General features: G+C 43.1%; 1 protein-coding gene across 1 annotated transcript in view; it reads right to left on the reverse strand.

Annotated features, from left to right (window-relative positions):
- Positions 1–24,807, reverse strand: part of lig1 (ligase I, DNA, ATP-dependent) — a 99,046-nt gene that overhangs the window by 23,128 nt on the left and 51,111 nt on the right. The window contains exons 15-20 of the mRNA XM_034104894.2: positions 21,225–21,324; positions 20,966–21,051; positions 20,004–20,119; positions 17,967–18,062; positions 4,440–4,550; positions 1,081–1,152 (exon numbers count right to left, since the gene is read on the reverse strand). Of these exons, the coding sequence (XP_033960785.1) occupies positions 1,081–1,152; positions 4,440–4,550; positions 17,967–18,062; positions 20,004–20,119; positions 20,966–21,051; positions 21,225–21,324 (581 nt within the window). The remainder of the gene's footprint in view (positions 1–1,080; positions 1,153–4,439; positions 4,551–17,966; positions 18,063–20,003; positions 20,120–20,965; positions 21,052–21,224; positions 21,325–24,807) is intronic.

The following is a 24,807-nucleotide window of genomic DNA, read 5'->3' on the forward strand; positions in this document are numbered from 1 at the left end:
TTGACGTGTGGTTATCTGTGTGTTTCCTTAACGCTAAGGCGGTTTCTGCTTTACCTACACGGACACAAAAGCCACAATTCTTTCTTTTAGCCTTCAACTCGACTGCTCTGGTTTGGAAGCTGGATAAATAAAAGTACCAAGGACGTGACCTTGGAGTCCTCAGCGGTGGATGAAGTCCTGCTAGCAGCGTCTAATGGTTGCACTGAGGGTTCAGGAGGGAAACATAAAGTGCTCTTCCACTTGGCCACTAACACTATCAGCAGTGACAAAGGCTGCAGTGCACGGGGCTGTAGCTCTGAAGGACAGAGAGATAGTCCATCACAGATATATAAATAAATGACTGAAAAAAGGCCACAGTCAAAAAAATGATGCGAATACAGAGACAGGGTCATTTGTGACATTTACATAAACGCCACATTTAGGTGGGAGGCATCAAGGAAATGAGAATAATAAGAATAGCTGGTGATTTCTTTAATTTTGTAGATGTGTTGTTTCCATTTATATACTGGCTGACATTTGATGATTTGCATTTTATTCACATGGAAAATCTGCTGAGAAATGTGTGTTATTGGGTTGAAATCAGGCACAATGTCAATCTCACACCCATTCACAATTACCACACACACACACACACACACACACACACACACACACACACACACACACACACACACACACACACACACACACACACACACACACACACACACACACACACACACACACACACACACACACACACACACACACACACACACACACACACACACACACACACACACACACACACACACACACACACACACAACACACAGTGAAAGGCACACACACACACACACACTCAGCTGGAATTACAATGAGCGTTACAATCATTATCTAGTTACGGCCTCCAGTCGCGCCATCATTGGCATTCAGGCACGCCGTCTGCATCTCAGCGGGGTGACGAGCATGCAGGCACGTCCACACAGTGACAGCACAGAAAAGACAACCGGAGCTATTCTGTGTGTGTGTGTGTGTGTGTGTGTGTGTGTGTGTGTGAGTGAGAGACCTCTGGTAATATTTCCCTCATCAGGGTCTTACCTCTCCGTTGAGATAGAGGAGGTCGAAGGCGTACACACACACTTGCACTTTGATCTCCGAAGCGTCCACGTCCTGCAGGGAGGCATTCCAGAAACACACACATGTCATTATTTCCCCCTCGACGGAAACACGCAGAGACCCTTTTTATTCACAAATCGCTGCCTCCCATCGTGGGACTTGTTACAAAGCGCGCTTTGATTTCTCCTCAGTTCATCTTGAAAGCTAAGCACTCTCCCTGCTCACAGCCTTACACCTCCTTGTGTTCACCTCTCTCTCTTCCTGCCTTCCCTCTCACCTCTCCTCCGCCCGTTTCCTCCACACTTATTTACTCCCGTCAGTGTCTACACTCTCCACCACGCCGTAGTACCGCGATTCCCCCGTGGCCCGGGTGTACAATTCCATGACTTTTCCAACTTCACCGAACATGACAAGTTCAGGTTGCAGCTTTCTGTGAATCCATTCCTCCGTGTGTGCTTGTAAGGCGTCTTCGTCTCAGCTAGTAGATTCCTTTAGACTAGTGATTTAAAAATAAGGAAAGGGGAAGAAGGAGACTGCCAGCAAGAACATTTAGACATTCAGGTTTCAAAATGATGCTGACAGATGCTTTTGCTTATCTCTCCTGAGGAAGGAAAGTCACTTCGTATGTTTCTTAAGCATCAAGAATACAAACAAAGTGCGTTGCTAAGTAACACTTAATGTAAACAGAAACTGAAGATAGCTCCAAAGGGGACCTTTAAGAAGTCCCAGTAGAAACCGTAGTTATGTGTGAGCTTTTCGGAGCCACATGTCTCTATTCTCTGGGTGTATCTTGTTGTATCTTTCACTCGGTTTAAGTGGTAGGCCAGTTCACTGGAGCGGTGATGGTAGTGGTTATTTGAATGCTTTTACCCATTCGCACTTTGGGCATAGAGTCCTAAAACCATGAAATAACTGCACCACTTCGGGTTCCCTTGCATCGAAGTCAACGTGTTTTTGGAGCGTGTTTGTAGTTAGAAGCCTGGACTAAGGCCTATGGTTTAAACAAGCTGGAGAGATGTTCACATTTTGTACTCGGACATAAATGTCAGTAAATACCACACTGGTGAAAGTCCTCTGCTTCCGTGTGTCATACGAACAGGTAGGGCTGCTCAATTAAAAATCGTATTTTAAACGCAATTATGGCTTGCAACGATTACGAAAACAACGTAATCGAAATAAAACGATTATTATTTTATTATTACTTTATCTTTTCAAATTACAGTTTTTTTTATAATGGTTTTTCAGTTGAGTTATATTTAATGTTCAGGGTAATCAACTGTTGAAAACATACTGTTCAAAAAAAATCTCCAATAAATGGATGTTTTCAAAGTAAATAATAATAATCGTGATATCGATTTTTTACCCAAATAATCGAGATTATGATTTTTGCCATAATCGAGCAGCCCTACAAACGGGGGTTGCTAACAAATGACTTGAAGAGACGATAAAACATAATCAACCTGACACAAGACTGCCTTTAGCTAGCGGCGGTGATGCGGAGCGATGCAACTGTGATGTAGACTATATTACTTTATAGTGAGCTGATGTGAGCCTTTACTTCTGGCCATTGGAATAACGCCTCGATGCCAAAAGTGCGAATGGGTAAAAGCATTCAGAAACCACGACCATCACCGCTCCCGTGAACAGGCCTACCACTTAAACCGAGTGAAAGATACAACATGACACACACGTGAAATAGAGACACCTTCAAAAATCACAAAGTGGTGGAAATATGTTGACATTATCCTGCTGAACGAAACATGTTAAGTACGTGATACTAAGTGTCTTTGCAAACTGTGCTTATTTTCTTCAACATACTAGAGAAATGTGTATCAGCTGAAAAGCCTCCTTTTTAATGCAGCAATATAAAAAAAACTGAACAACACCCAGAAAAAAAACATCTCTGGTGAAACGTTTGGCTTTTGGCAAAACGTGGGCCTCCGACCAGAAGAGGAGGCGTGCAGGACACCACTTTGGTGGAAGAGATGGCAGCACCAGATACAGCTTCTCAAGAGCATTGATAATGTCCTGTGGAGGGAGGAAACGTTAACGTGTGGACTTCAAAAGCTTTTGAAAAACCCCTCGACTGCATCGCTCGATCGACAGGCAGTGTGATCGCTGTTGACCGAAGTCACACGCCGACAGAACAGTATAATCCGGTTCCTGGTTCAGATTGTATTTGGGCCCGTTCGGTGGAGGAATAAATGGTATCGGAGGAGTGGAACAAATCTTGCGTGTCACCGTTTCTCTCCACTGTTTTTCGATTGCCTCCAGCTGCGATACGGCTGCTGTAAGAAAACATTTGCATTGCTCCAGAATCAAAAGCAATCGACTGAGTAAAAAGGAGGCCACTGCTAAATCCATCTGTTCAACGTATGGACCCTGAATCCTTTGGTATCAGGCAACACGTGGACAACTAGTCGATAAGGTAAGGAATAGTTCTGGGGTTTGAACTAATGATCTGTAGATCTCCGTTTAGTAAACATTTAAGTTCTAATTAGGCAACGAAAACAGCTTCTTTGAGAACCCTTTCCGAATGCGATGCTATCCCAACACGTTGATGGGTGAAGGATGTCATCAGGAGCACAATGTGACATTACAGCGTCTTCAATAACCTCTGCGGTCTTCAAACTTGAAAGATTTCTCTCCTAATTTATCCATCGTCTCTTTCCACTCTCTCATTACTCCCCCCCCCCGCCAATTAATGATGTTTAATTAGTGCATATCGGGTTTCATCAACGATTTCATTTCAGTGGGAACGCTCGCGGTTGCGAAACAGTGGAGATGTTGTTACGAAATGCCAGAGGGGCCGTACAATCAGTTTGTGCATCGAGCCATCATTACAAATAATCATGATTCGGTAGCATCTAGCAAGAACATCATCAGGATAATCATTTCCATCATCATCACCATCGTTCCCCAATATTGGCTCTCTCATTTCTCCTTTCCTAATTTTCAAGGATGTTATGACGCACACAGAAAGACAATGTCAAAGGGAGCCGCTTCGCTCTAATGTGATTGGTGGAGTGGAAAAAGGGCCGTTATTCTGATCAAAATGAGAAAAACAGCTCGCTGACATTTGCAATCTCCCAGCCCGCCCCCCCCTCGATCCATTTGACTGTTCCGTCTCACACTTCAATCTCCCCGTCTTTCTGCGTCCGTCTGCCGGATGATTTCACTCTATTATCTACCTCTCCTCTACCTTCTGGTCTTTATCTCAGTCTTGTTTTCTCCCTTCAACCTTTTCGCTCCCCTCAGCATCTCCGACCCCTTTCAAACACCCCGAGCGTTTCATTCATGCTTCCCCGGTCTCATTAGATTCTGCTCCGTCTGCCACGTACCTTTCTCTTTCGGGTGGTGAGGACCTGGAAGGGCTGGATCTGCTTCTTCTCTCGATCCCAGGCCACCGCCTCCGCGTCCAGGACGCAGGACACCACAGAGTCCTTCTTCACCTTTTGGGGGAATCAGACAGTAAAAGGGAATTATAAATGGATATACGATTATATTCAGTACAGAGATGAGGAGAAAAACAAGATTTGCCAAAACCGCATATAAGCAACATTTTCTTTAGCAATCAGAGGACTGTCAGGAAGTTACATTAAAATAAATATTAACTTTCAGATTTATAGTAAGTAGAAGAACTAACATCGAGCTAGGGTTTCAAACGGTATGCAGCTGTCTTAAAGTTATCAAACATTAGCTTAGAAATAGGATTTGTTGTGACCACAGCATCATGTAAACAAGGCATTCCACTTGAGGTAAACATACAATAGAAAATAAACAGAATGAATAATATATACATATCAAAACAATGTCAACATAAGATACTACATCTTATCTTTGAAATATAAAAACTAGCATATCATCATTTCAAAAGCTCATATTATATTTTCATATAATAGTTAAACACCCTATAGTGCTGATGTAAACACGGGTTAGGGTTGCCAGAAACTGACCATGATCAAAATCGATTATTCGGCAGGCCTGGCGAATAATAATCGATTATTCGACCGGAAAAAAAAAACATAAATAAAATAAAAAAATATATAAATAAAATCTTTTAACTGCATTTGTGGTGTTTTAGATTTCCAAATCACATATTTACACACAAATTATTTTGATGTTCACACAAATAATTATGAGACATATCTATGCCCATATCAACACATTAACTTTCCTCCTTCCACAGTACATTATCAATGCTCTTGAGAAGCTGTATCTGTTGCTGCCATCTCTTCCACCAGAGTGTCGAACACGCCTCCTCTTCTGGTCGGATGCCCACGTTTTGCCAAAAGCGGAGATGTTTGGCAGTTTTTTTTCTGGGTTTTGTTCAGTTTTTTTTATTTGTCTGCATCAGTTAAAAAGGCTTTGGCAGCTGATACAACAGTCTCTATGCAGGGGAAACACTGATACGGTTTAGGCTGGGGATAAAGCAGCCATCGACCATCAATGGCTGCTAATCATCTGAGCAAATCCTGCGTGTGAAGTTTAGAGATGTTAATCTTCTGCATCCTGGTCAATTTGGGGTCACCAATCCCAACATGAATCAGACCAGATAGTGAAATCTGAACGGTGTTAACTAATTCTTGAAATCATTTGCATCTATTCATAAATACTGTACATAAATTAATCTATTAATACATTTGCATATTTTGATGTTAGAAGGTGTTTTAGAGTTCAATTAAGCGGGCCTTAGCAGCCTAAGGTTGCTGTCAGATTAGTTTAGGAAGGTTCCTAAAGTGAAATGACCCGGAAGTACCTCAGTGGCAGCCATGATAAGAGCTGTTCGGATTCTCTAGATCAGTGGTTCTCAACTGGTGGGTCGCGGACCCGTTAGGAGTGGGTCGCGGATGTGTGAGCGAAGAAAAAAAAAATGAAAAAAAAATTGTATTAATTTTTTTTTTTTTTTTGGGGGGGAAAAGTCAAACTTTTATTTTGAAGGGCCGATTTTCTTACGCTGTGCATGCAGTCGGCGTTGGACTGGAAGTACCGGAGACCATAAACGGTTTTGAAAACTTCTGTCACGGAGTGATCATCTTCTCAATAAAATATATTTGCTGATGTTTTCTCGAGTCTTCTGGCCAATCAGAATCAAGATTGTTGCCGGAAGTCCCCACGGAGAATAACTTTGCGGTAGAACTCTTCTTTATACATCCATGGGTACAACTTCAGATACAAATGAACACGTAATGAAATATGACCCCCGGTCTGATGACTGACAGGTCACAGAACAATGGGAGCTATCTACCCTAACCCACAATTTAAAGTAAGTCACACAGACTATCTCCTCTTTACTCTTCTCGCAGCAAGATGTCAGAACAAAGTGAAAAACAAACAATGGCATAAAATATTATTAACATGTCGGGTAGTAATAGATTTATTTATTTTCTTCTCAGAGTACCAGAATGCATAGTTTATGTTAGTATTTCTAAAAATCTCCTGGGGGAGAATCCCCCCAGACCCCCTGCTGGGTTGGGTTTTCAGCATGCGTGCCTTTTTATATAGTTCAGCTTTGATTCCATCATCTCATTAAACCTTTTTAAAAGCATACTTTAGTTCTGTTAAGGGATATATGGACTGTACTTCACGGTTATTAATATTGTATGCTGAAAAGCGTATATTTTACAGCACGTTTTTTTGTTGAATAGATTTGAGTGCTTCAAAATGTTGGGTCGCGATGTATTGACCAAGTAAAAAGTGGGTCCCGAGGCCTGACCAGTTGAGAAGCACTGCTCTAGATCGGCTTATGCCCACACTTTTTCAGCTTGGGAGCTACTTTTAAAATGACCACGCCCAAATGATCTCCCTACAGGGCTGCACCTGTCCAATCTGTGTCGCGAGCGGGGGGGGGGGACTAAAGTGGACTAAACGGCGGATAAACTGTGGCTTACACTAATTGCACTGCATAAGCACATAATAGTGCGCCACATTTGCACTTCAGATGAGGAGGTGAGGCCCCCTCATAACGGCATGAAGCCTTTTGGCACAATACAAGTCAGACTGGCTTACCTGTACTTCAATCAAGTAGTACCATAGTAAGGATGGATGATAGGCTAACTTTAAAAAAATCTACCCACACCCACTTTGCGATCGACCGGTCGATTACGATCGACGTATTGGGCACCCCTGCTATAGATGATAGGACAGGAGCTTTGAAAGTTCCTTTAGCTTAGGAAACACTGGACCTTCCTTTACGAAAGGAAAGGAGATACTGCTGCCCCACAATGCCTTGCGGCCGCAACATTTACGTGACAGAACATCTGGCCGTTCACGGAAACAACCGATTATGATCGAGAAATTATATCATGACAGTTACGGTGCTTATTAAGCAATTTAAAACGTATGTGGTAAGTTGCCAAAGTGCTTTGTTCTGAATGTTCAACACTATAACAATCAAAAGGAGGGATATGAACGCAACCTTAGAATCAATTCAAAATGCTGACCCAGAAAGAGTTCAGTAGATGTTGTGGCATGTAGTGCGAACACTTCTGGATGTATCAATATTGTTAAATCTCTTTGGCCATGTCTTTAATTTAAAACCGTGTTGCAAGACATCAGATGCTGTTTCTGATGCTTCATCGCCGTGTTTCCAGTCAATAGAGTGGCGCAGTGATGAGGAATTCTTTAGGACGACCTGGAAGTTGTCATCGCTAGTTATCCCGGAATGAAAAGCTTATGGGATTTTTCCATTGGGTTTGGGTTTGCAGAAAACAAGACCGTTGGCACGCTTGTGATACTTGCATATTAACACCATATTGTGGTTTTTGAAGCGTAGATGCAATCACCAGAACTACAAAGCTATGGTTAGGCTATGAAGGAACTACGGCACGGTCACATATCTGCTCAACCGTAGGAGGCTAATGTTCGCCGTGATGACATTTTGTCTCATTCAGCCACTTCTTTGCTTCCTATTGAAGCTTAGAGATTCACAAGTGGGGTGTTAACTGAGGTGTCTTACGTCATATAACAAAACGTGTAAATCTCGTAAGCTTGTGTTAACTACCAACCTTATTTCAGGCGCACACACATTCAAAAAAGCTTGAGATGAGGGGACAAGACGTGTTAAAATGCTGACTCATTTCAAGGTTTTAAGACTTATTCCTGCACCAGTCTATTGCTTTGGTTGGGGAGATTCCCAGTCGATCGCGAGATGCGTCTAAAGATAGAACAACAATATTCAGTTGTATCGTTAATGTCCTATAACATAATCTTCCTGTGCCAGAATAATGCACTTGAACGCATCAAAGCTTTGTGATTGGCCGGCGTGACCCCATGTGTCGGGGCGTGGCTGGTGGGCAGTGGGCACTATTTCGCTGACATTGTCCGTGTCAACACCAGGAGTTAGTCCGCTCACACACAAGACCGCAATTATGGCAGAAGCAAAAAAAAGCCCAAAATATATAATTGTCACTCCGAGTGGGAGGATGATCATTTGTATCTATTCCAATTCAAAGTCCATCTGTTTCATCTGCAATGCGAGCGTGGCTTTATCGAAGAAGGGTCATTTAGGAGCGGCATTTCAAAACAGTGCACAAACGCTACGAGACGGAATTCCCTCCTAATTCTGCCCTCCGCTCCAAAAGGGGAGGGGCCTGAAAGGACGGCTAAATGCACAGCAGTCCATTTTCACCAGGCCCAACAACAAGAGCAAGGCTGCTACCAGAGCATCTTATCGTGTCACGTTCTTGCGAAACACATGAAGTATTTCAAAGACGGCGAAGTTGTGAAAGAAGCATTCCTGGAGGCTGCCGACGCGCTTTTGGGGACAGTAAACAACAACAATAACAGTAGCATTTCAACAGGTTTTTGATATAATAAAAACTCAAGTTGGATACCGTTATTAATCAGCTGTGAGTTTTAGTTTGTTTGAACTTAGTCATTATAATTATTGTACAAAATTGTATAAGAATGCAAACTTACATTTTTGATTATAGTCTATTATCAATTCAGGTTAAGAAACTTGCTTGCATCCTATTAAAAGGCATTTATTTTTATACTCGACTAAAATGCAACAAAAAAGGGTTTGATTCTATTAATTTTGTCTCTTATTGCACGTTGGCAGCAGATTCCTGAGTAGCTTCAGATCTGAGTTGTCTTATTAGTAAGCCTAATTTATACTTTTGTAGCAACACTATTTTGATATAATGGCAAAGAAAGAGTTCAGAGTCTTTTCTTTGTTCCTGTATCATATGTGGCAGCACTGTTCAATGTTTATTGAAAACATACCACTGTAGTATGTGACGTGTGAATAAACTCCAACTCTGTATCAACAACACTGTTGTGTGACTTCAGTTACGTACTTGTATGTGTGTAGATTAGAAAGAGGTGAGATAAAGGATCTGCAGTATTTTATGAAGTATTAATCGTACAAAGGTCAGTTTTATACAAGTAGAAGTGTGTATTTACCTGGTAGTAGGCCGTCAGTAATGGCTACGCCTCTCTATGTGGACTGGTAGATCTCGGCAGACCGGCAACTTTAGAAGTAGCTCTCGGTTAAAAAAAAGGTTGGGCACCCCTGCTCTAAATTGACTTTAAAACGGTGATCAGAGAAAGCCAATCAGAGTTAAGAGAGAGGCGGTAACAACGTATTATACATATCAAACAGAACAAGTTATATTGAACAGGTTATTAGGCTAAATAAAACGCTAATTCGTGTATTTATAAATTAATATTAAAGGTGGGGTAGGTAAGTTTGAGAAACCGGCTCGAGATACACTTTTTGTTATATTCCATGGAATGCTCTTAACATCCCGATAGCAATGAATATCTGAAGTGCTGTGACAAAAAATCGTCAGTGGAAGCCGTGGCGCTGTAAAAAGCACGACCAATCATTTTAGCCGACCCGGCTAAAGTAACTGGATGGCCTACCTGCCTGTCAGCCTCCCATCTGGGCACAAACTCATCTCGTGCCCTCATTGGTCATTGGAGGGGCTCCGTAAGGAAGTGGCAGATTCGTTCCGGTTGTGTATTTTCAAATTCTAGCCCACTCGAGCTGGTTTCTCCAAAATGACCTACCCCACCTTTAATGTATTAAATATCAATTCATAATTAGAAGCATTAAGGCACTATGGTAGCTTTGGGAAAATGAGCTTTCCCTCATTAATATGCAAAATAATTCAGAAAGGTGCAGAATCCAATCAGACTTCCTCTACGCAGGGGATGCGCGACGGTGTGAAGTTGAGGCGTAGTTGACGCATTGTGTTCGTGAGAATGCGCCAACACAAAGAGATGTAACCATAACATCATAATGTCAGCGCTAAGGATAGAAATCCTCAACTCGAGCTATTTCTTTAAATCAATTGTCTGCCATGGTAATGATTAGCAATTGATTTCCTGGATGGAAGCTTCATTTAAAACAACTGGCTATTTGTATTGTCATGGTAAATTAAATGTCATTAAGACACATTAATAAACACAAGATAATTGTTTCAATAAAGACAATTAGGACAACGCTGCGTCTTCCTGGCGACGTGCAAATTAATCACAAACACATTTTTCATTATGATTAAGAGTTTCTCATTCCAAATCTCTCACTTTAGGCAGAAGTAAAGTTGAGAACAAAAGGTCAGAGACAGCGAGAGGGTGGCAACATATCTTTTTTTACAAAATGTAAAGTAAGAAGTGTACAGAATGGAAGGGGCAAGGAGCGAAAAGTGGCAGCACAATAAGTGAAAGGAAAAAGTTTTTTAAAAAAAGGGAGGGGGGTGTGTGGAAAAATAGTGCGAAAGACACATGGTGAGAAGGGAGATGAGGATAGAGGAGGTGCAAGCAAAAACAACAAAAAGGTGAGAAGACGGCAGCTGAGAGGATCGACACAAAGCAGGAGACAGAAAACGATTGCGAGTAAATAAGCAGTGAGAGAAGTGGTGGGAAAGGCTATAAGAGGCTCAGAGCAAAAAGGTAAAAATGGCAGAGAGGGCTGTATCAAAGTGCTGACAATAGATGAGAGCTCGAGTGACAGACAAGAGTGAGAAGAGAGGTGAAAAGAGAGCAGTGAGAAGAGGTGGAACGAACAGATATCATCAGGAAGCAGTGAAGAAGAAGCGATGATTAGACGACACAGGAGAAGGAGACAGGTGGCCAGCAGACAGAGTCATGAGGTGAGAGACTAAGAGCCGTGTAGCTTTTAAAGTTATGAAAAGAAAAATGGAGAACTGAAAGTCAGTGTGAGAGAAACTGAAGAGGGCAGATGTTACGTGAAATTATGAGATACAGAGAGAGAGAGAGAACAAACGGATACAAGTGAGAAAGAGGGGTGGATGGCGCTGGAAAGTAAACTTTTCCGTTTGCCGGCGCGACCTCTCCATGAGCTGGCACAAAGATGTCGGTGTTCCTCAGGACAGCTTGATGAGGTGAGACGGTTCACACCAACTGCAGTTTGAGCATCTCCAAAACCTCACTGCGGTCGAACCGTCCAAATAATCAGGTTCAACCTCCGCAGCATGTGGTTAAGGAAAGATGTGAAGCAGAATTCCTTAGGAGTTAGGAAAAGGTCGCCCCGGTTCTGTGAGCGTCTGACCACACTGGGCGACCTCATCATGATGCACCAGCACATGATATTGATTTGAGTCTGGATGTCCAACTACCATTTCCTGCAGGTAGATACTCCGCCCTGTGCTATGTGTTCTCATCATATCGTGATATGGACTTGTTGGACAGCATTATGTTGTTTCTCTTCGTAACCTATGGTGGAAGAGCCAACATATCTTGCCTTGAATTCTATCTAGCCATTATATATTCATTCAATTGCCTTTTGTGCTTCAGGCTAAGTTAATGAATTATTATAACAGCTAATATGGAGCCTAGCCCGGGGCCACACTTCCCGTTTTACCCAATTCGTATTCTTTATTAAACATGTTTTGGGCTTTTTGCTTTGGTCGATAGTCAGCTAATTGGTAGCGGTTGCACACAAAATATTTAGATTTCAAATTAAACAGATATTTTTTAAATACGTTGGATCTCTCTTCTGCTGCTTGGACTGCCATCAAAGGCGCGTCAACTGCATTCATTTCCTGGAGACTAAAGGCCAGTTCGATATATGGATAGCCTCTACAGATGGTCCGTTGCACCCCACGCTCCTTTGCCATCATCTATAGAATCAAAACCTCTTATCATGGCTTCCACTTGAGTAATAATAAACGTTCCTATCTTATCCGAGCCGTGTCTCTTTCGTCCAGGCGCATCACTAACGAAGCTAACTTGAGGACCAATACCCACTTCGTGTTTCTCTCCGAGACATTTGTATACGTTCTTTTATTAGAAAGAAGACGGGAGAGAGATGACAGGACGGGGGAAGAGAGACGGGGAACGACACGCAACAGAAGTCACTGGCAGGATTTGAACCCGGCTTGTTTTGGTTCGCGGTCAGTGCTACAGACCACGAGGAAAAAGCCTTTAATTTGAAGCAGGACATTTTCAGTGTGCAGTTCTTAACCCAGATGTAATTTGCTATATTTTTTTGTATTTGTAATGTTATTATAGTTTTCTTAAAATAGTTCTCTATCTGTGTTTTTTATTTTTGTTTTACTTATATGTATGCACCACGACACCAAGTCAAATTCCTCGTATGTGTCAACCGACCTGGTGATACACCGGTTTCTGAGATGTAGAAGCAATGAGAGAACCAACAAATAGAGGATATTGATGAAAAGTAAGATAGGAATGGAACTAAACCCGTAGCCCTAAAAACAGCATTTACTCTCGTTGCCAGGACAGCATCACACATGTTGACGTGATCAGGTTTCCTTAAGACTTTGAAGGATGCGAGTGTTACAGGTCGGCCTCCTGCAGCCCCGCTAACGAGCCGGACCACAACAGCACCGTGGTCAGTGCGGCTCTCGCCTGCTGCGAGTCCACGGTGGATAAATCAAATAAGCTTCAGGCTGCAGTCGCACCAAATGAGGCCATGCAGCGAAAACGCAAGTCCTCCAATTCATCTGATTGGGAATAGTGCGTCGGAGCAGCGGCAGTCGCACAACAGGTGCAGCTGGACAAAGCGCAACAGCGAAGAGAGAGAAAAAGCTGGAACAGACTCAACGCAACCAGACCTCATGCTGGCGGCCAAATCCGTAACTATCGAGTCGTTGAGAGAGTAAAGTAAACATCCCTGCCTCTCGCTGCCATCGGGTGGAGGGAGAAAACTAATTTGGTGCAAGCAAGTAAGGGTGAAACACTAAATATAAAAAGGAGACGTGGTGGAAAGTAACTGTCGAGGCTAAGCCAACGCTTTGAGCCTCTGAGGATCCGCTTGGTGGGTGTAATTGACGCACACCTTGTTGGCTGCCGAATAAAAGTCAGAACCAACGTTTCCAGTTCGAAATAGTCCCTTTTTTACTGGTTTCTTTGTTTCATTCACCACACGATATTTATGGTTTACACAATACCTTTTGCTTTGTTTTTAATCCCGTGTGTGTGTGTGTGTGTGTGTGTGTGTGTGTATGTGTGTGTGTGTGTGTGCTCCGTGTGTGGTCAAAAACTGTATGGGCCTTCCGGCGGAACCTCTCACCAACACACACACAGGTTCCTACCTTTATACCCACTGTTAATTGGCTCCTACAGTAACTAAGGACATTTACTCGAGTACAGTACTTAAGTACACATTTGAGGTACTTTTCATTTTATACTGCATTATACTTCTGGAAGCAAATGTTTTACTTTTTACTCCATTTTATTTATTATACAGATTTATTTACTACTAATTCAGATTTTGACAATACTTATAAACTATTAAACTATTTGGTCTAGATTAAACAACCCAACATTATATTTAAGTGACTAAAACCATGACTGGGTTAACAAAAAATGAATTGGCAGCAAATTTGCTTAGAGGTGTTTTTGTTGACAAATATTTAAATGTGAAGATTTGCTGTTTTTCCCCAAGTGAAGGAGTTCAAGTATCTCGGGGTCTTGTTCTCGAGTGAGGGAACAATGGAGCGTGAGATGGGCCGGAGAATCGGAGCAGCGGGAGCGGTACTGCAGTCGCTTTACCGCACCGTGTGACGAAAAGGGAGCTGAGCCAGAAGGCAAAGCTCTCTGTCTACCGGGCCATTTTCGTTCCTACCCTCACCTACGGTCATGAAGGATGGGTCATGACCGAAAGAACGAGATTGCGGATACAAGCCGCCGAGATGGGTTTTCTCCGCCGGGTGGCTGGTGTCTCCCTTAGGGATAAGGTGAGAAGTTTGGTCATCAGGGAGGGACTCGGAGTTGAGCCGCTCCTCCTTCGCGTCGAAAGGAGCCAGTTGAGGTGGTTCGGGCACCTAGTTAGGATGCCACCTGGGCGCCTCCCTAGGGAGGTGTTCCAGGCACGTCCAGCTGGGAGGAGACCAAGGGGTAGACCTAGGACCAGGTGGAGGGATTATATCTCTTCTCTGGCCTGGGAGCGCCTTGGGATCCCCCAGTCAGAGCTGGTTGATGTGGCCAGGGAAAAGAACGTTTGGGGCTCTCTGCTGGAACTGCTACCCCCGAGACCCGACCACGGATAAGCGGGAGAAGATGGATGGATGGATGGATTTGCTGTTTTCGCTTTTAAAATATAAAAATATCCGTTGTGTTTTTTCTGCAATAAGTACTATTACTCCTTATGCTGCAAGTACATTTCCCGAGTCGTACTTAAATACTTTTACTCAAGTACCGTTCTCGATGCACTTCTTTTACTTGAAATGTTCTTTTTTTAACAGTATTAGTACTTTTAGTCAAGTTAAGAATCTGAATACTTTTTCCCCCTTTTCCGAAGAGTAAGACGGGGTTCCCACGCTTGCCGTGAATTTTTTTTCCATGCTACCTCCTGATTTTCCAGGTACCATATTAAGTGATGATCTATAGGCCCCTGAAGCTTGTGAAGTGTGACCTGACCATCTTCATGACCCAGCGAATCTCTGCTTCAAATACAGCTTGGCTTGAAAAAAAAGTTTTCCCCTGAGCTCCAGAGCCTTTTTCCGTAGGCTGTTCACTGCTGGTACTGGGCACCTGACTGTCACTTTCGATATCCTGGCTTGTTGGGCCGCTTCTTCCCTCTCCTGTTTTTGTAGTCAAGAAATCTGTCATTCTTCTTTCATTATGTAGCTGTCCAGCTAACTTGGTGTGGGTTTGTCCTTTTGAATGGCTCTTGAGGGAAGCGACCCCCATATTGCTGATGTCAAATGACTTGCAGCAAACTTGCAATAAGCCTTGTGGACATCTCCTCCTGGTACCTCTCCAATCCAGTCCTTGTATTGAGAGTCATCTTTCCAATGTGACTTGAATCTGCCGCGTGTCATTGTCACTCACTCCCGTAATGCATCACACATTTGAGATTATGAGTCTTACTAATGAACCTAAAAGGGAAAACATAAGGCTGGTTCCCCTGTGGTTCCTCAGTACAGCAACCCCACTAGTAAGCTTAGCTTAACAGTATAGATGTATAGAATCAGTCTAGGCATGATCAATGAATTTTCAAAAATGTCTCACCCCAAATGTTCCTATTTACTAGTATGATTTTTTTTAAGAAAAAAACGAAAAATCACAAAATAGCTCAAAGTAGAAATAAGAATGAATGTTACAAAATGTATCAAGACTATTCATGTCAACTAGTATAGAAGTAATGTCACAGCCTAATGTGAAAATGTATTGGTAGTTAGCTAGCAATGCAAGCTGCACTCCATGTGCTTGCTAACATCATTAACAAATCCAAATTCAAAACAAACTCAAACTGCTAGCTAGTTAGCAAGATTGCACTGCTTACTAACTAACGTTGATAAACCCAAGTTTACCACAGTTAAACACAGCTACTTACATTTGAGGATAAACTTGCATAAGAAGTTTCACTGTAGATGTCAAGGCTCCCGTGTTGGATGGGAAATGCATGTATTTGACCCTTCTATTGAGATCGTGAGTAACGTTATTATTCCTGAAGTCCACCAATCCGAAACTATACTTTTAAAGTCCATATCACCAAGTTGCCTGCATCAAATTCCAACATCCAATATAGGATGCCAAGAGCATGCTCTACAACATGGGATCATCCATTTCTATCTGCAGTAAAAGCTGTTCACATGTAAAGTGTTTTTATAAACTCATCTTAATTCTGTGCTCAATAGTTTCATTGTATTACTATTTTACACCTGATCCAATAACAATTTCCAGGACAACTGTTTCTATTTCCATGTAAGTGTTCACTTTTGCTCAGTTTGCATGACTTCTCCATACCTGGAAAATTAAAAAAATAATTCCATGTTTTCCAGGTACCGTGGGAACCCTGTAAGAGTAGCAGCTTAAATTGGGGATGTAATAGCAGCTTTCCAACATCAAGCTGCCGCAAGAGGAACAGCCCACACATCTCGTCTGCTGTGAAATGAATGAAACTGCGTCCAAATGCGGTTGGAAATGTCATCAAAGCGCTCAAAGGGAAAACATTAAAATGGTGTTATATAAAATGTCTACTCGTTCTACTATGGGGCTAACAACATGATGTCAGAGCTAAGAGCCATTTAAGTGTCACTGCTTCAAACCTGCAGCTGATGGCAGTAAATAATGACTGGGTGTGAAATATGGAGCGATACTTGGCACACAAAGCCAATGTTCCCGAGTCGATTTGCTTCAATCTGCAGTTGATCTCAATAATAATAATAATAATAAGGAAATGAGGAAAGTAGCAGGAGGTACTTTATCGACACAGTATCTTAAAGTCTCATCTCGGACAACCTTCACACTCAAAACCACAGTGAATGAAGTCTCTGTGGAGAGAGCAGCTTTCTTTTGGGAAAGTAATTGCAGTTCCTGACTAAAGCAGAAAAACACACTCAGCAGGCGCTAAAGGCAGTGTGTGTGCTCAGATAACCCCCGGCCCCCTGACGAAGCATCAGGTGGTGGTGGTCTCTTCCCCTTTCTCCACGCGGGTAGACATCGTCTTAATTTGGCAATTTAACCACCAGTTTTACCATCTATTAGACATGTTTCTGAGGAACTCAAATACGCATCCTCAGTAGCCACGTACATATTTATTTATGTTGATGTATTATTACTATTTAATTTCTCTTTCCGTCATATAAATCTTTCGGATGTTAGGAATGCGATAATTACGTATAAATACTATGTTTTTTCTTTTCTTTTTCTTACACTGCCTTTAAGAAATAAGTTAAGAGGCTGGGAGGGATTGTGAGCTCAGTCAGTAGGGGCTTGGACCGGGAGCTGTAGGGTCGCCGGTTCAAGTCCCCGACCAGACCTAAAATATGGAGTGTGGACAGCTACTTGGAGAGGTCCCAGATCACCTCCTGCCCTGCCGTGGTGCCCTTGAGCAAGGCACCGGACACCCCCCTTCCCCCCGCACTCCCATTGCTCCCCGGGCGCCGTACAATAGCTGCCCACTGCTCCTGGTACTAGACTCCTGGTACTCGGATGGGTTAAAATCAGAGAACACATGCTGTGTGCTCTGCATGTGTGACCATTAAGAGGGTTGCATCCCTCCCATTATATTATGTTCTGTTTGTTTCTTATATGTAAGAAAACCAAAACCAGGAAATGAAAAAAAATGGTTGTATTGTCTTTTAAATCTGCCCTCCTTCTTAAAAAGGAATAAGAAATAAATCCCACCCAAATAAAAGTTAAAAAACAAAAACACCTCTAAATGAAAACAAAGACGGATTGAATGACCAGTGGCATTGATAACTGAAGAGGACAAGACAAACAAAGGAACAGATGAGACAGTCGAGAGCAAAACCTGACAGATAAGAGACAGGCTGAGAGGAATAGGCGAAATGAGAGACCGTGTGAGCGACATGAAGGTGTTCAGTTGTTATCCGCACGGCTGTAAAAGCCCTCGTTTGACAATCAGAGCTCAGAGCGACTCTCCTCCCCCCCGCGGGGCTGAGCGGTGTGATCAGCTGTTTTACCTTGGGAATGCGAGAGATGATATCTGGGTACTTGGTGGTGTTGTCTTCCTGGTTGCGGCTGAACACTCGCACCTCTCCGTTCTCCAGAATGTGTATCTGTGTGTGGGGGGGGGGGGGGTACAAACAAACACACAATACAATCAATGGCAATAGACGACAAATTGAAGAAGTAAAAGCTCAGATTAGACGATAGAGCCTGACGGACGGACGTGTGAACAATGCATGAAAGGAAGAACGGCCAGCTGACCATGGGACACATCAAAAGTAATTCACGAGCCGTGCGCAATATGCACAGATCAGACCACTTAACCGTGTTCTGCTTTGTCACCGTGTCAGATTAGGCGAACAGCAGGTCGTAAATTCTTGATATGACTTGGCCGAGAGACATGGCAGCGTACGAGTTGAACCGCGGCCGTTAAACCATTAAAGTGATACCAGTACCAATAAAGTATTTCATTTGACACCCTCTGTCCACATCATCTGATACCCATGATGTGAATGAAAGCATCGAGTTGCGTACATTGCCACCGCTACCCTTCCCGGTGCAAATTATTTGTAATAAATTAATAATTATATATCAAAGAAACCTTACAATTATTGGTTGCACGCCATAAAAGTAGTTATTTTAATCTGGATTTAGGCAGGTATTGAACTTGGTTACTTTTGTCGATTTTTGTCAATAATAATAATATATATTCTGCATTAATAAGTCAACCCTTCTGGACAGTGGACGCTTCATAACGACAGGAACCATGTGTGGCTTGTCTTCATGCTCTTCTATTATCTTCTCCTTTCTTAATAGGGACCGCTGCTCACTACAATGCAATTATTTTTTCAGTACCATCTCGTGCACAATGTTCTTTCACATGTTCTCCCTTAAAACACACACACTATTTTTGATTCATCAAATGCCACACACGCAGATACACACGCAGATACACACACACACACACACACACACACACACACACACACACACACACACACACACACCACACACAGACAGAGAGTTTTACTGAGTCGTGTATCAAGAGTCCCTCTGCTGGCTGTGTGAGGTAATGTCCACTGCAGTGAGACCAGAGAGAGAGAAAGAGAGAGAGAAAGAGAGAGGGAGTGAAGACGAGGACGTCATGGGGTTTTTCTCGCTCTCTCTCCGTCTCTCTCTTATTCTCAATTCAGTTCAGTTCAAAAGGCACTTTATTGGCATGACTGTCCAACATTAACAATACAGCTGGAGGGGTTTACATTACAATCTCTCTCTTGCGGTGTCTCTCAATGCGTCTCTTTCCAATTTTCCTCAGTCCCTGCGCCGTCTCCTCTCTCTGTCTTAGTGTTCCTTCTTCCTCGTATGTGTCTCGCCTTCACCGCTTTTAGCCTCTCCCCTCCCACCTCCCCTCCCAGGTCCATAATGGCAGGAGAAGTCGCTTTCTCTGCCGACAGGCCCACGGCAAAAGCAACACTACTGTTTATCTTAAAAGAATAGGCGCACACGCACGCACACACACATAAACGCCTTACTGAAACATCATGCGTGGGAGTAGGCAGTCGAGTGAACACACAGCAGGTGTCACAGAAATGCAATACCTCGTACTCAAAGAACACAGCCGAGAGGTATATGCATAGAATTCAGCCGACATATGTTTGGAGCCAAAAACAAACAGTTGTCACTTTGCCACACACACACACCACACACACCACACACACACACACACACACACACACACACACACACACACACACACACACACACACACACACACACACACACACACACACACACACACACACACACACACACACACACACACACACACACACACACACACACACACACACACACACACACACACACACCACACACACACACACACACACACACACACACACACACACACACACACACACACACACACACACACACACACACACACACACACACACACACACACACACACACACACACACACACACACACACACACACACACACACACACACACACACACACACACACACACACACACACACACACACTAACCTGAGCGCGCTCTCCGTCGTATTTGTACTCGCAGGTAAACGCCGCCTCGTCAAACCTCTTCATCACCTCGCCGACGCCCTTGGTGGGGTGAGCCAACATGGGTCGCAGAGGCACACCTGGGAGGAGGGAGGTGGCGTCAGAATTCAAGAGGCGGAAAACAACGGGACGTCGACGGCAACGACACAAAGAAAAACATCCATTCATTTTCATCCATTCGGAAAAGTTTGGGAAACTAACTGCGGAGGAGAAGTTTTCATCATTTGCAACTTCATGGAGAGGAAGGGGGGGGGGGCTCGGTTACAGGCCTTCGGGTTATAAACGCGAGGCAGATCTTTCTGCAGGGAAATAAATAAATAACCGCGACTCGCTTCAATGCCGCATGACACATCGGCAGCATCACACCCACAACTGCTTCTGGGACAGAACAACAGTTTAATATAGTTTGGCCCCGATATGAAAGTTCCCTGACTCACGTCCCCTCGGGGCTGAGAGGCTAAGTTAGCTTCCAAAGCAGCCCGAGTGACATCATGGAATACACCGAACACATCTCTTCATTTGAGCTCCCCGAGAGGACGTTAACGTTGTGTCCAACTGGCTTGTGCTATCCGGTAATTAACCGGCTCCTTTAACTATCTTGCTTTTTAACAACAATCGTTTACCTGCCAGACGAGCGCCTCGATTTGTCTAACTGACCAACAACGGACAATTTAGTGTCCCAGTGTAGTAGCGTTTAGAAGGTGTCTGGGTATTCATCGTCTACCTCGGTGCCAAGGCTCCATCACAAATAGACTGACAACAGCGTAATTGGGAGCTTATCCTCAGTTTAGCGGTATCTTTTATCTTGAAGTGATAAATGACTCAACTAAAATAAGTGTCTCGCCTCCACTGATCGGATCAATAAAAACACACCAGTCGTTGTTTTGAATCTTGTTGCCTCTCTGACTCCTGATTGGCCGCCTTACCTGGAGTGAGCTTGCAGTGATTGGGTAGCTCATCGATGCCTTCTTTGAGCAGGACGGGGATTAGGATGTCGTAATTGGGCATCTCGCTGGGTGCGGCAGGTGAGGGAGGGTAGTTGGGAAGAAAGACAGGGGGAAAATCAATATGGTCCAAAGAGAAAGTGAGCAGAAGGAGTGAGGGAGAATAAGGGACAGGGCTTAGGGGTGAGGCATTAGAGGAGAGACTGCAAAGTGAAAGGACGTTTGTTTAGGCTTCAGTCACCAGTAAGTCTGTTTGAGAATGAGACTCTTCGATTCGATCCAGGCCCGCCTGCTCTCAGCGCTCATCCCCTTCCCTGCATCGATCACGGCGGGAGGGAAACCTATAAGGAAGGACGGGGGGGAAAATATGCATTTCAAACAGATCCGTGTGAATGTTTGAACATGTGTTGGACTGAATACTCGCTTGATGAAAGTTCAGGAACACTTCAAAGGGCCTGGAAACATACGGGGCTTTACATCCGGGCGATTACTTGCAGTGTACAGCGGCATGCACGTGTTTTGTAGAACACTGGGTAAACCAAAAGACGTTGTTTTTACTTCCACAGTGATTAACATGTCCTAAATAATCTATTTGTGTCCTAACATTAAAGGGGCCCTATTCTGCTGATGTTCAGGTGTATATCAGTATGTAGTGTCTCTACTTTAAAGAGTCCTCTCCTGCTGATGTTCAGGTGTATATCAGTATGAAGTGTCTCTACTTTAAAGAGTCCTCTCCTGCTGATGTTCAGGTGTATATCAGTATGTAGAGTCTCTACTTTAAAGAGTCCTCTCCTGCTGATGTTCAGGTGTATATCAGTATGTAGAGTCTCTACTTTAAAGAGTCCTCTCCTGCTGATGTTCAGGTGTATATCAGTATGTAGTGTCTCTACTTTAAAGAGTCCTCTCCTGCTGATGTTCAGGTGTATATCAGTATGTAGTGTCTCTACTTTAAAGAGTCCTCTCCTGCTGATGTTCAGGTGTATATCAGTGCGTAGTGTCTCTACTTTAAAGAGTCCTCTCCTGCTGATGTTCAGGTGTATATCAGTATGTAGTGTCTCTACTTTAAAGAGTCCTCTCCTGCTGATGTTCAGGTGTATATCAGTATGTAGAGTCTCTACTTTAAAGAGTCCTCTCCTGCTGATGTTCAGGTGTATATCAGTATGTAGAGTCTCTACTTTAAAGAGTCCTCTCCTGCTGATGTTCAGGTGTATATCAGTATGTAGTGTCTCTACTTTAAAGAGTCCTCTCCTGCTGATGTTCAGGTGTATATCAGTATGTAGTGTCTCTACTTTAAAGAGTCCTCTCCTGCTGATGTCCAGGTGTATATCAGTGTGTAGTGTCTCTACTTTAAAGAGTCCTCTCCTGCTGATGTTCAGGTGTATATCAGTATGTAGTGTCTCTACTTTAAAGAGTCCTCTCCTGCTGATGTTCAGGTGTATATCAGTATGTAGTGTCTCTACTTTAAAGAGTCCCTCTCCTGCTGATGTTCAGGTGTATATCAGTATGTAGAGTCTCTACTTTAAAGAGTCCTCTCCTGCTGATGTTCAGGTGTATATCAGTATCTAGTGTCTCTACTTTAAAGAGTCCTCTCCTGCTGATGTTCAGGTGTATATCAGTATGTAGTGTCTCTACTTTAAAGAGTCCTCTCCTGCTGATGTTCAGGTGTATATCAGTATGTAGTGTCCCTACTTTAAAGAGTCCTCTCCTGCTGATGTTCAGGTGTATATCAGTATGTAGTGTCTCTACTTTAAAGAGTCCTCTCCTGCTGATGTTCAGGTGTATATCAGTATGTAGTGTCTCTACTTTAAAGAGTCCTCTCCTGCTGATTTCCAGGTGTATATCAGTATGTAGTGTCTCTACTTTAAAGAGTCCTCTCCTGCTGATGTTCAGGTGTATATCAGTATGTAGTGTCTCTACTTTAAAGAGTCCTCTCCTGCTGATGTTCAGGTGTATATCAGTATGTAGTGTCTCTACTTTAAAGAGTCCTCTCCTGCTGATGTTCAGGTGTATATCAGTATGTAGCGTCTCTACTTTAAAGAGTCCTCTCCTGCTGATGTTCAGGTGTATATCAGTATGTAGTGTCTCTACTTTAAAGAGTCCTCTCCTGCTGATGTTCAGGTGTATATCAGTATGTAGTGTCTCTACTTTAAAGAGTCCTCTCCTGCTGATGTTCAGGTGTATATCAGTATGTAGTGTCTCTACTTTAAAGAGTCCTCTCCTGCTGATGTTCAGGTGTATATCAGTATGTAGTGTCTCTACTTTAAAGAGTCCTCTCCTGCTGATGTTCAGGTGTATATCAGTATGTAGTGTCTCTACTTTAAAGAGTCCTCTCCTGCTGATGTTCAGGTGTATATCAGTATGTAGTGTCTCTACTTTAAAGAGTCCTCTCCTGCTGATGTTCAGGTGTATATTAGTATGTAGTGTCTCTACTTTAAAGAGTCCTCTCCTGCTGATGTTCAGGTGTATATCAGTATGTAGTGTCTCTACTTTAAAGAGTCCTCTCCTGCTGATGTTCAGGTGTATATCAGTATGTAGTGTCTCTACTTTAAAGAGTCCTCTCCTGCTGATGTTCAGGTGTATATCAGTATGTAGTGTCTCTCCTGGGACATGTCTCCATGCTTTAATGTTCAAAAAGCTCTTTGTTTCTCTCATACTGCCTGTGCTGCAGCACCTCTTTTCACCCTCTGGCCTTTTCTCAATGTCGAGTAAACCTGCTGCAGAGCCACTATTTCAAGTACACTACATCATCGACATCAGCGCCGAAGGACTGTTGTAATGCATGATGAATGCCCAGCATTCGGCGCCACTCGATGACGTAGTATACTTGAAATAGTGGCTCTGCAGCAGGTTCACACGACATTGAGAAACGGCCAGTGTCTGAAACCAGAGCCCAGTCTGCTCTGATTGGTTAGGCTCTGTTGTGATTGGTCAACCTCTTAGATATGTCCCGCCCCTTAGCCTGTCCCGTACAATGTACATTACATGCACAAAAACCTATATAACAAACAGGAAAGGGAAAACCCAAAGTGCATAAAAGGGCCCCTTTAATAATTACGATATATTTAAAAACACGACTGAATGGTAATAGCTAATGAATTATTCGTCGTAAAGATCCATTTTATCCCTACAAAGAACTTACACTGACTTAACCCGCCTGATTAAATAATGGAGTAAATAAATAAATAAAAATGTTTAGAAAATCCACAGCAGCCCACAGATCAATGCAAATGTCCGCCACGAGGCTCTGGCCTAATTGACTCTTATCAAAGCGTACCTGCGGTCGTGAGTACGCCTCGAATACTAATGAGTGAGAAGCGAGTTTATTTAATTTGGTGTAGGTGGTGTTAGCGGGAGCACGTCGGATCAGTGCTAAAGCAGGTGGTGAGAGAAAGACTGTCATAACTTCCTCCAGAAAGTGATTATGCACCCTAGTGAGAAGCTGTGTCGATTTCATACATCAACACTGAGGAGACGCATTTGGTCATCAGTTGGTTTTGTTTGCAACCGAGCGGTTATATGAAGATTATTTTTAACACAGTGTTAACACGAGTTTTATAAATAAAGTTATTATTACCTGCTTTAACACTCCCACCTTTCTCCGCTTCAGCGTGACCTCCTAGGTGGGATTTTATCTACTTCTTTTTTTCACACCAACAAGTACAAAAAGATCTCACTTACTCAACGGTGAGAAAAAGTTTCTATCCAACCAACTCAATGCACTTTGGAAAGTTCTCACTCGTCTAACTTTTGAAACCGTATGTTGATTTCAGAACGGAAAGGTGGTTGCCATCCACCGGGAACCATGTTTTTCTATTCACTCACAT

This window comes from Pseudochaenichthys georgianus, chromosome 17 (assembly GCF_902827115.2).
Source record: "Pseudochaenichthys georgianus chromosome 17, fPseGeo1.2, whole genome shotgun sequence".
Classification (NCBI taxonomy): Eukaryota; Metazoa; Chordata; class Actinopteri; order Perciformes; family Channichthyidae; genus Pseudochaenichthys; species Pseudochaenichthys georgianus.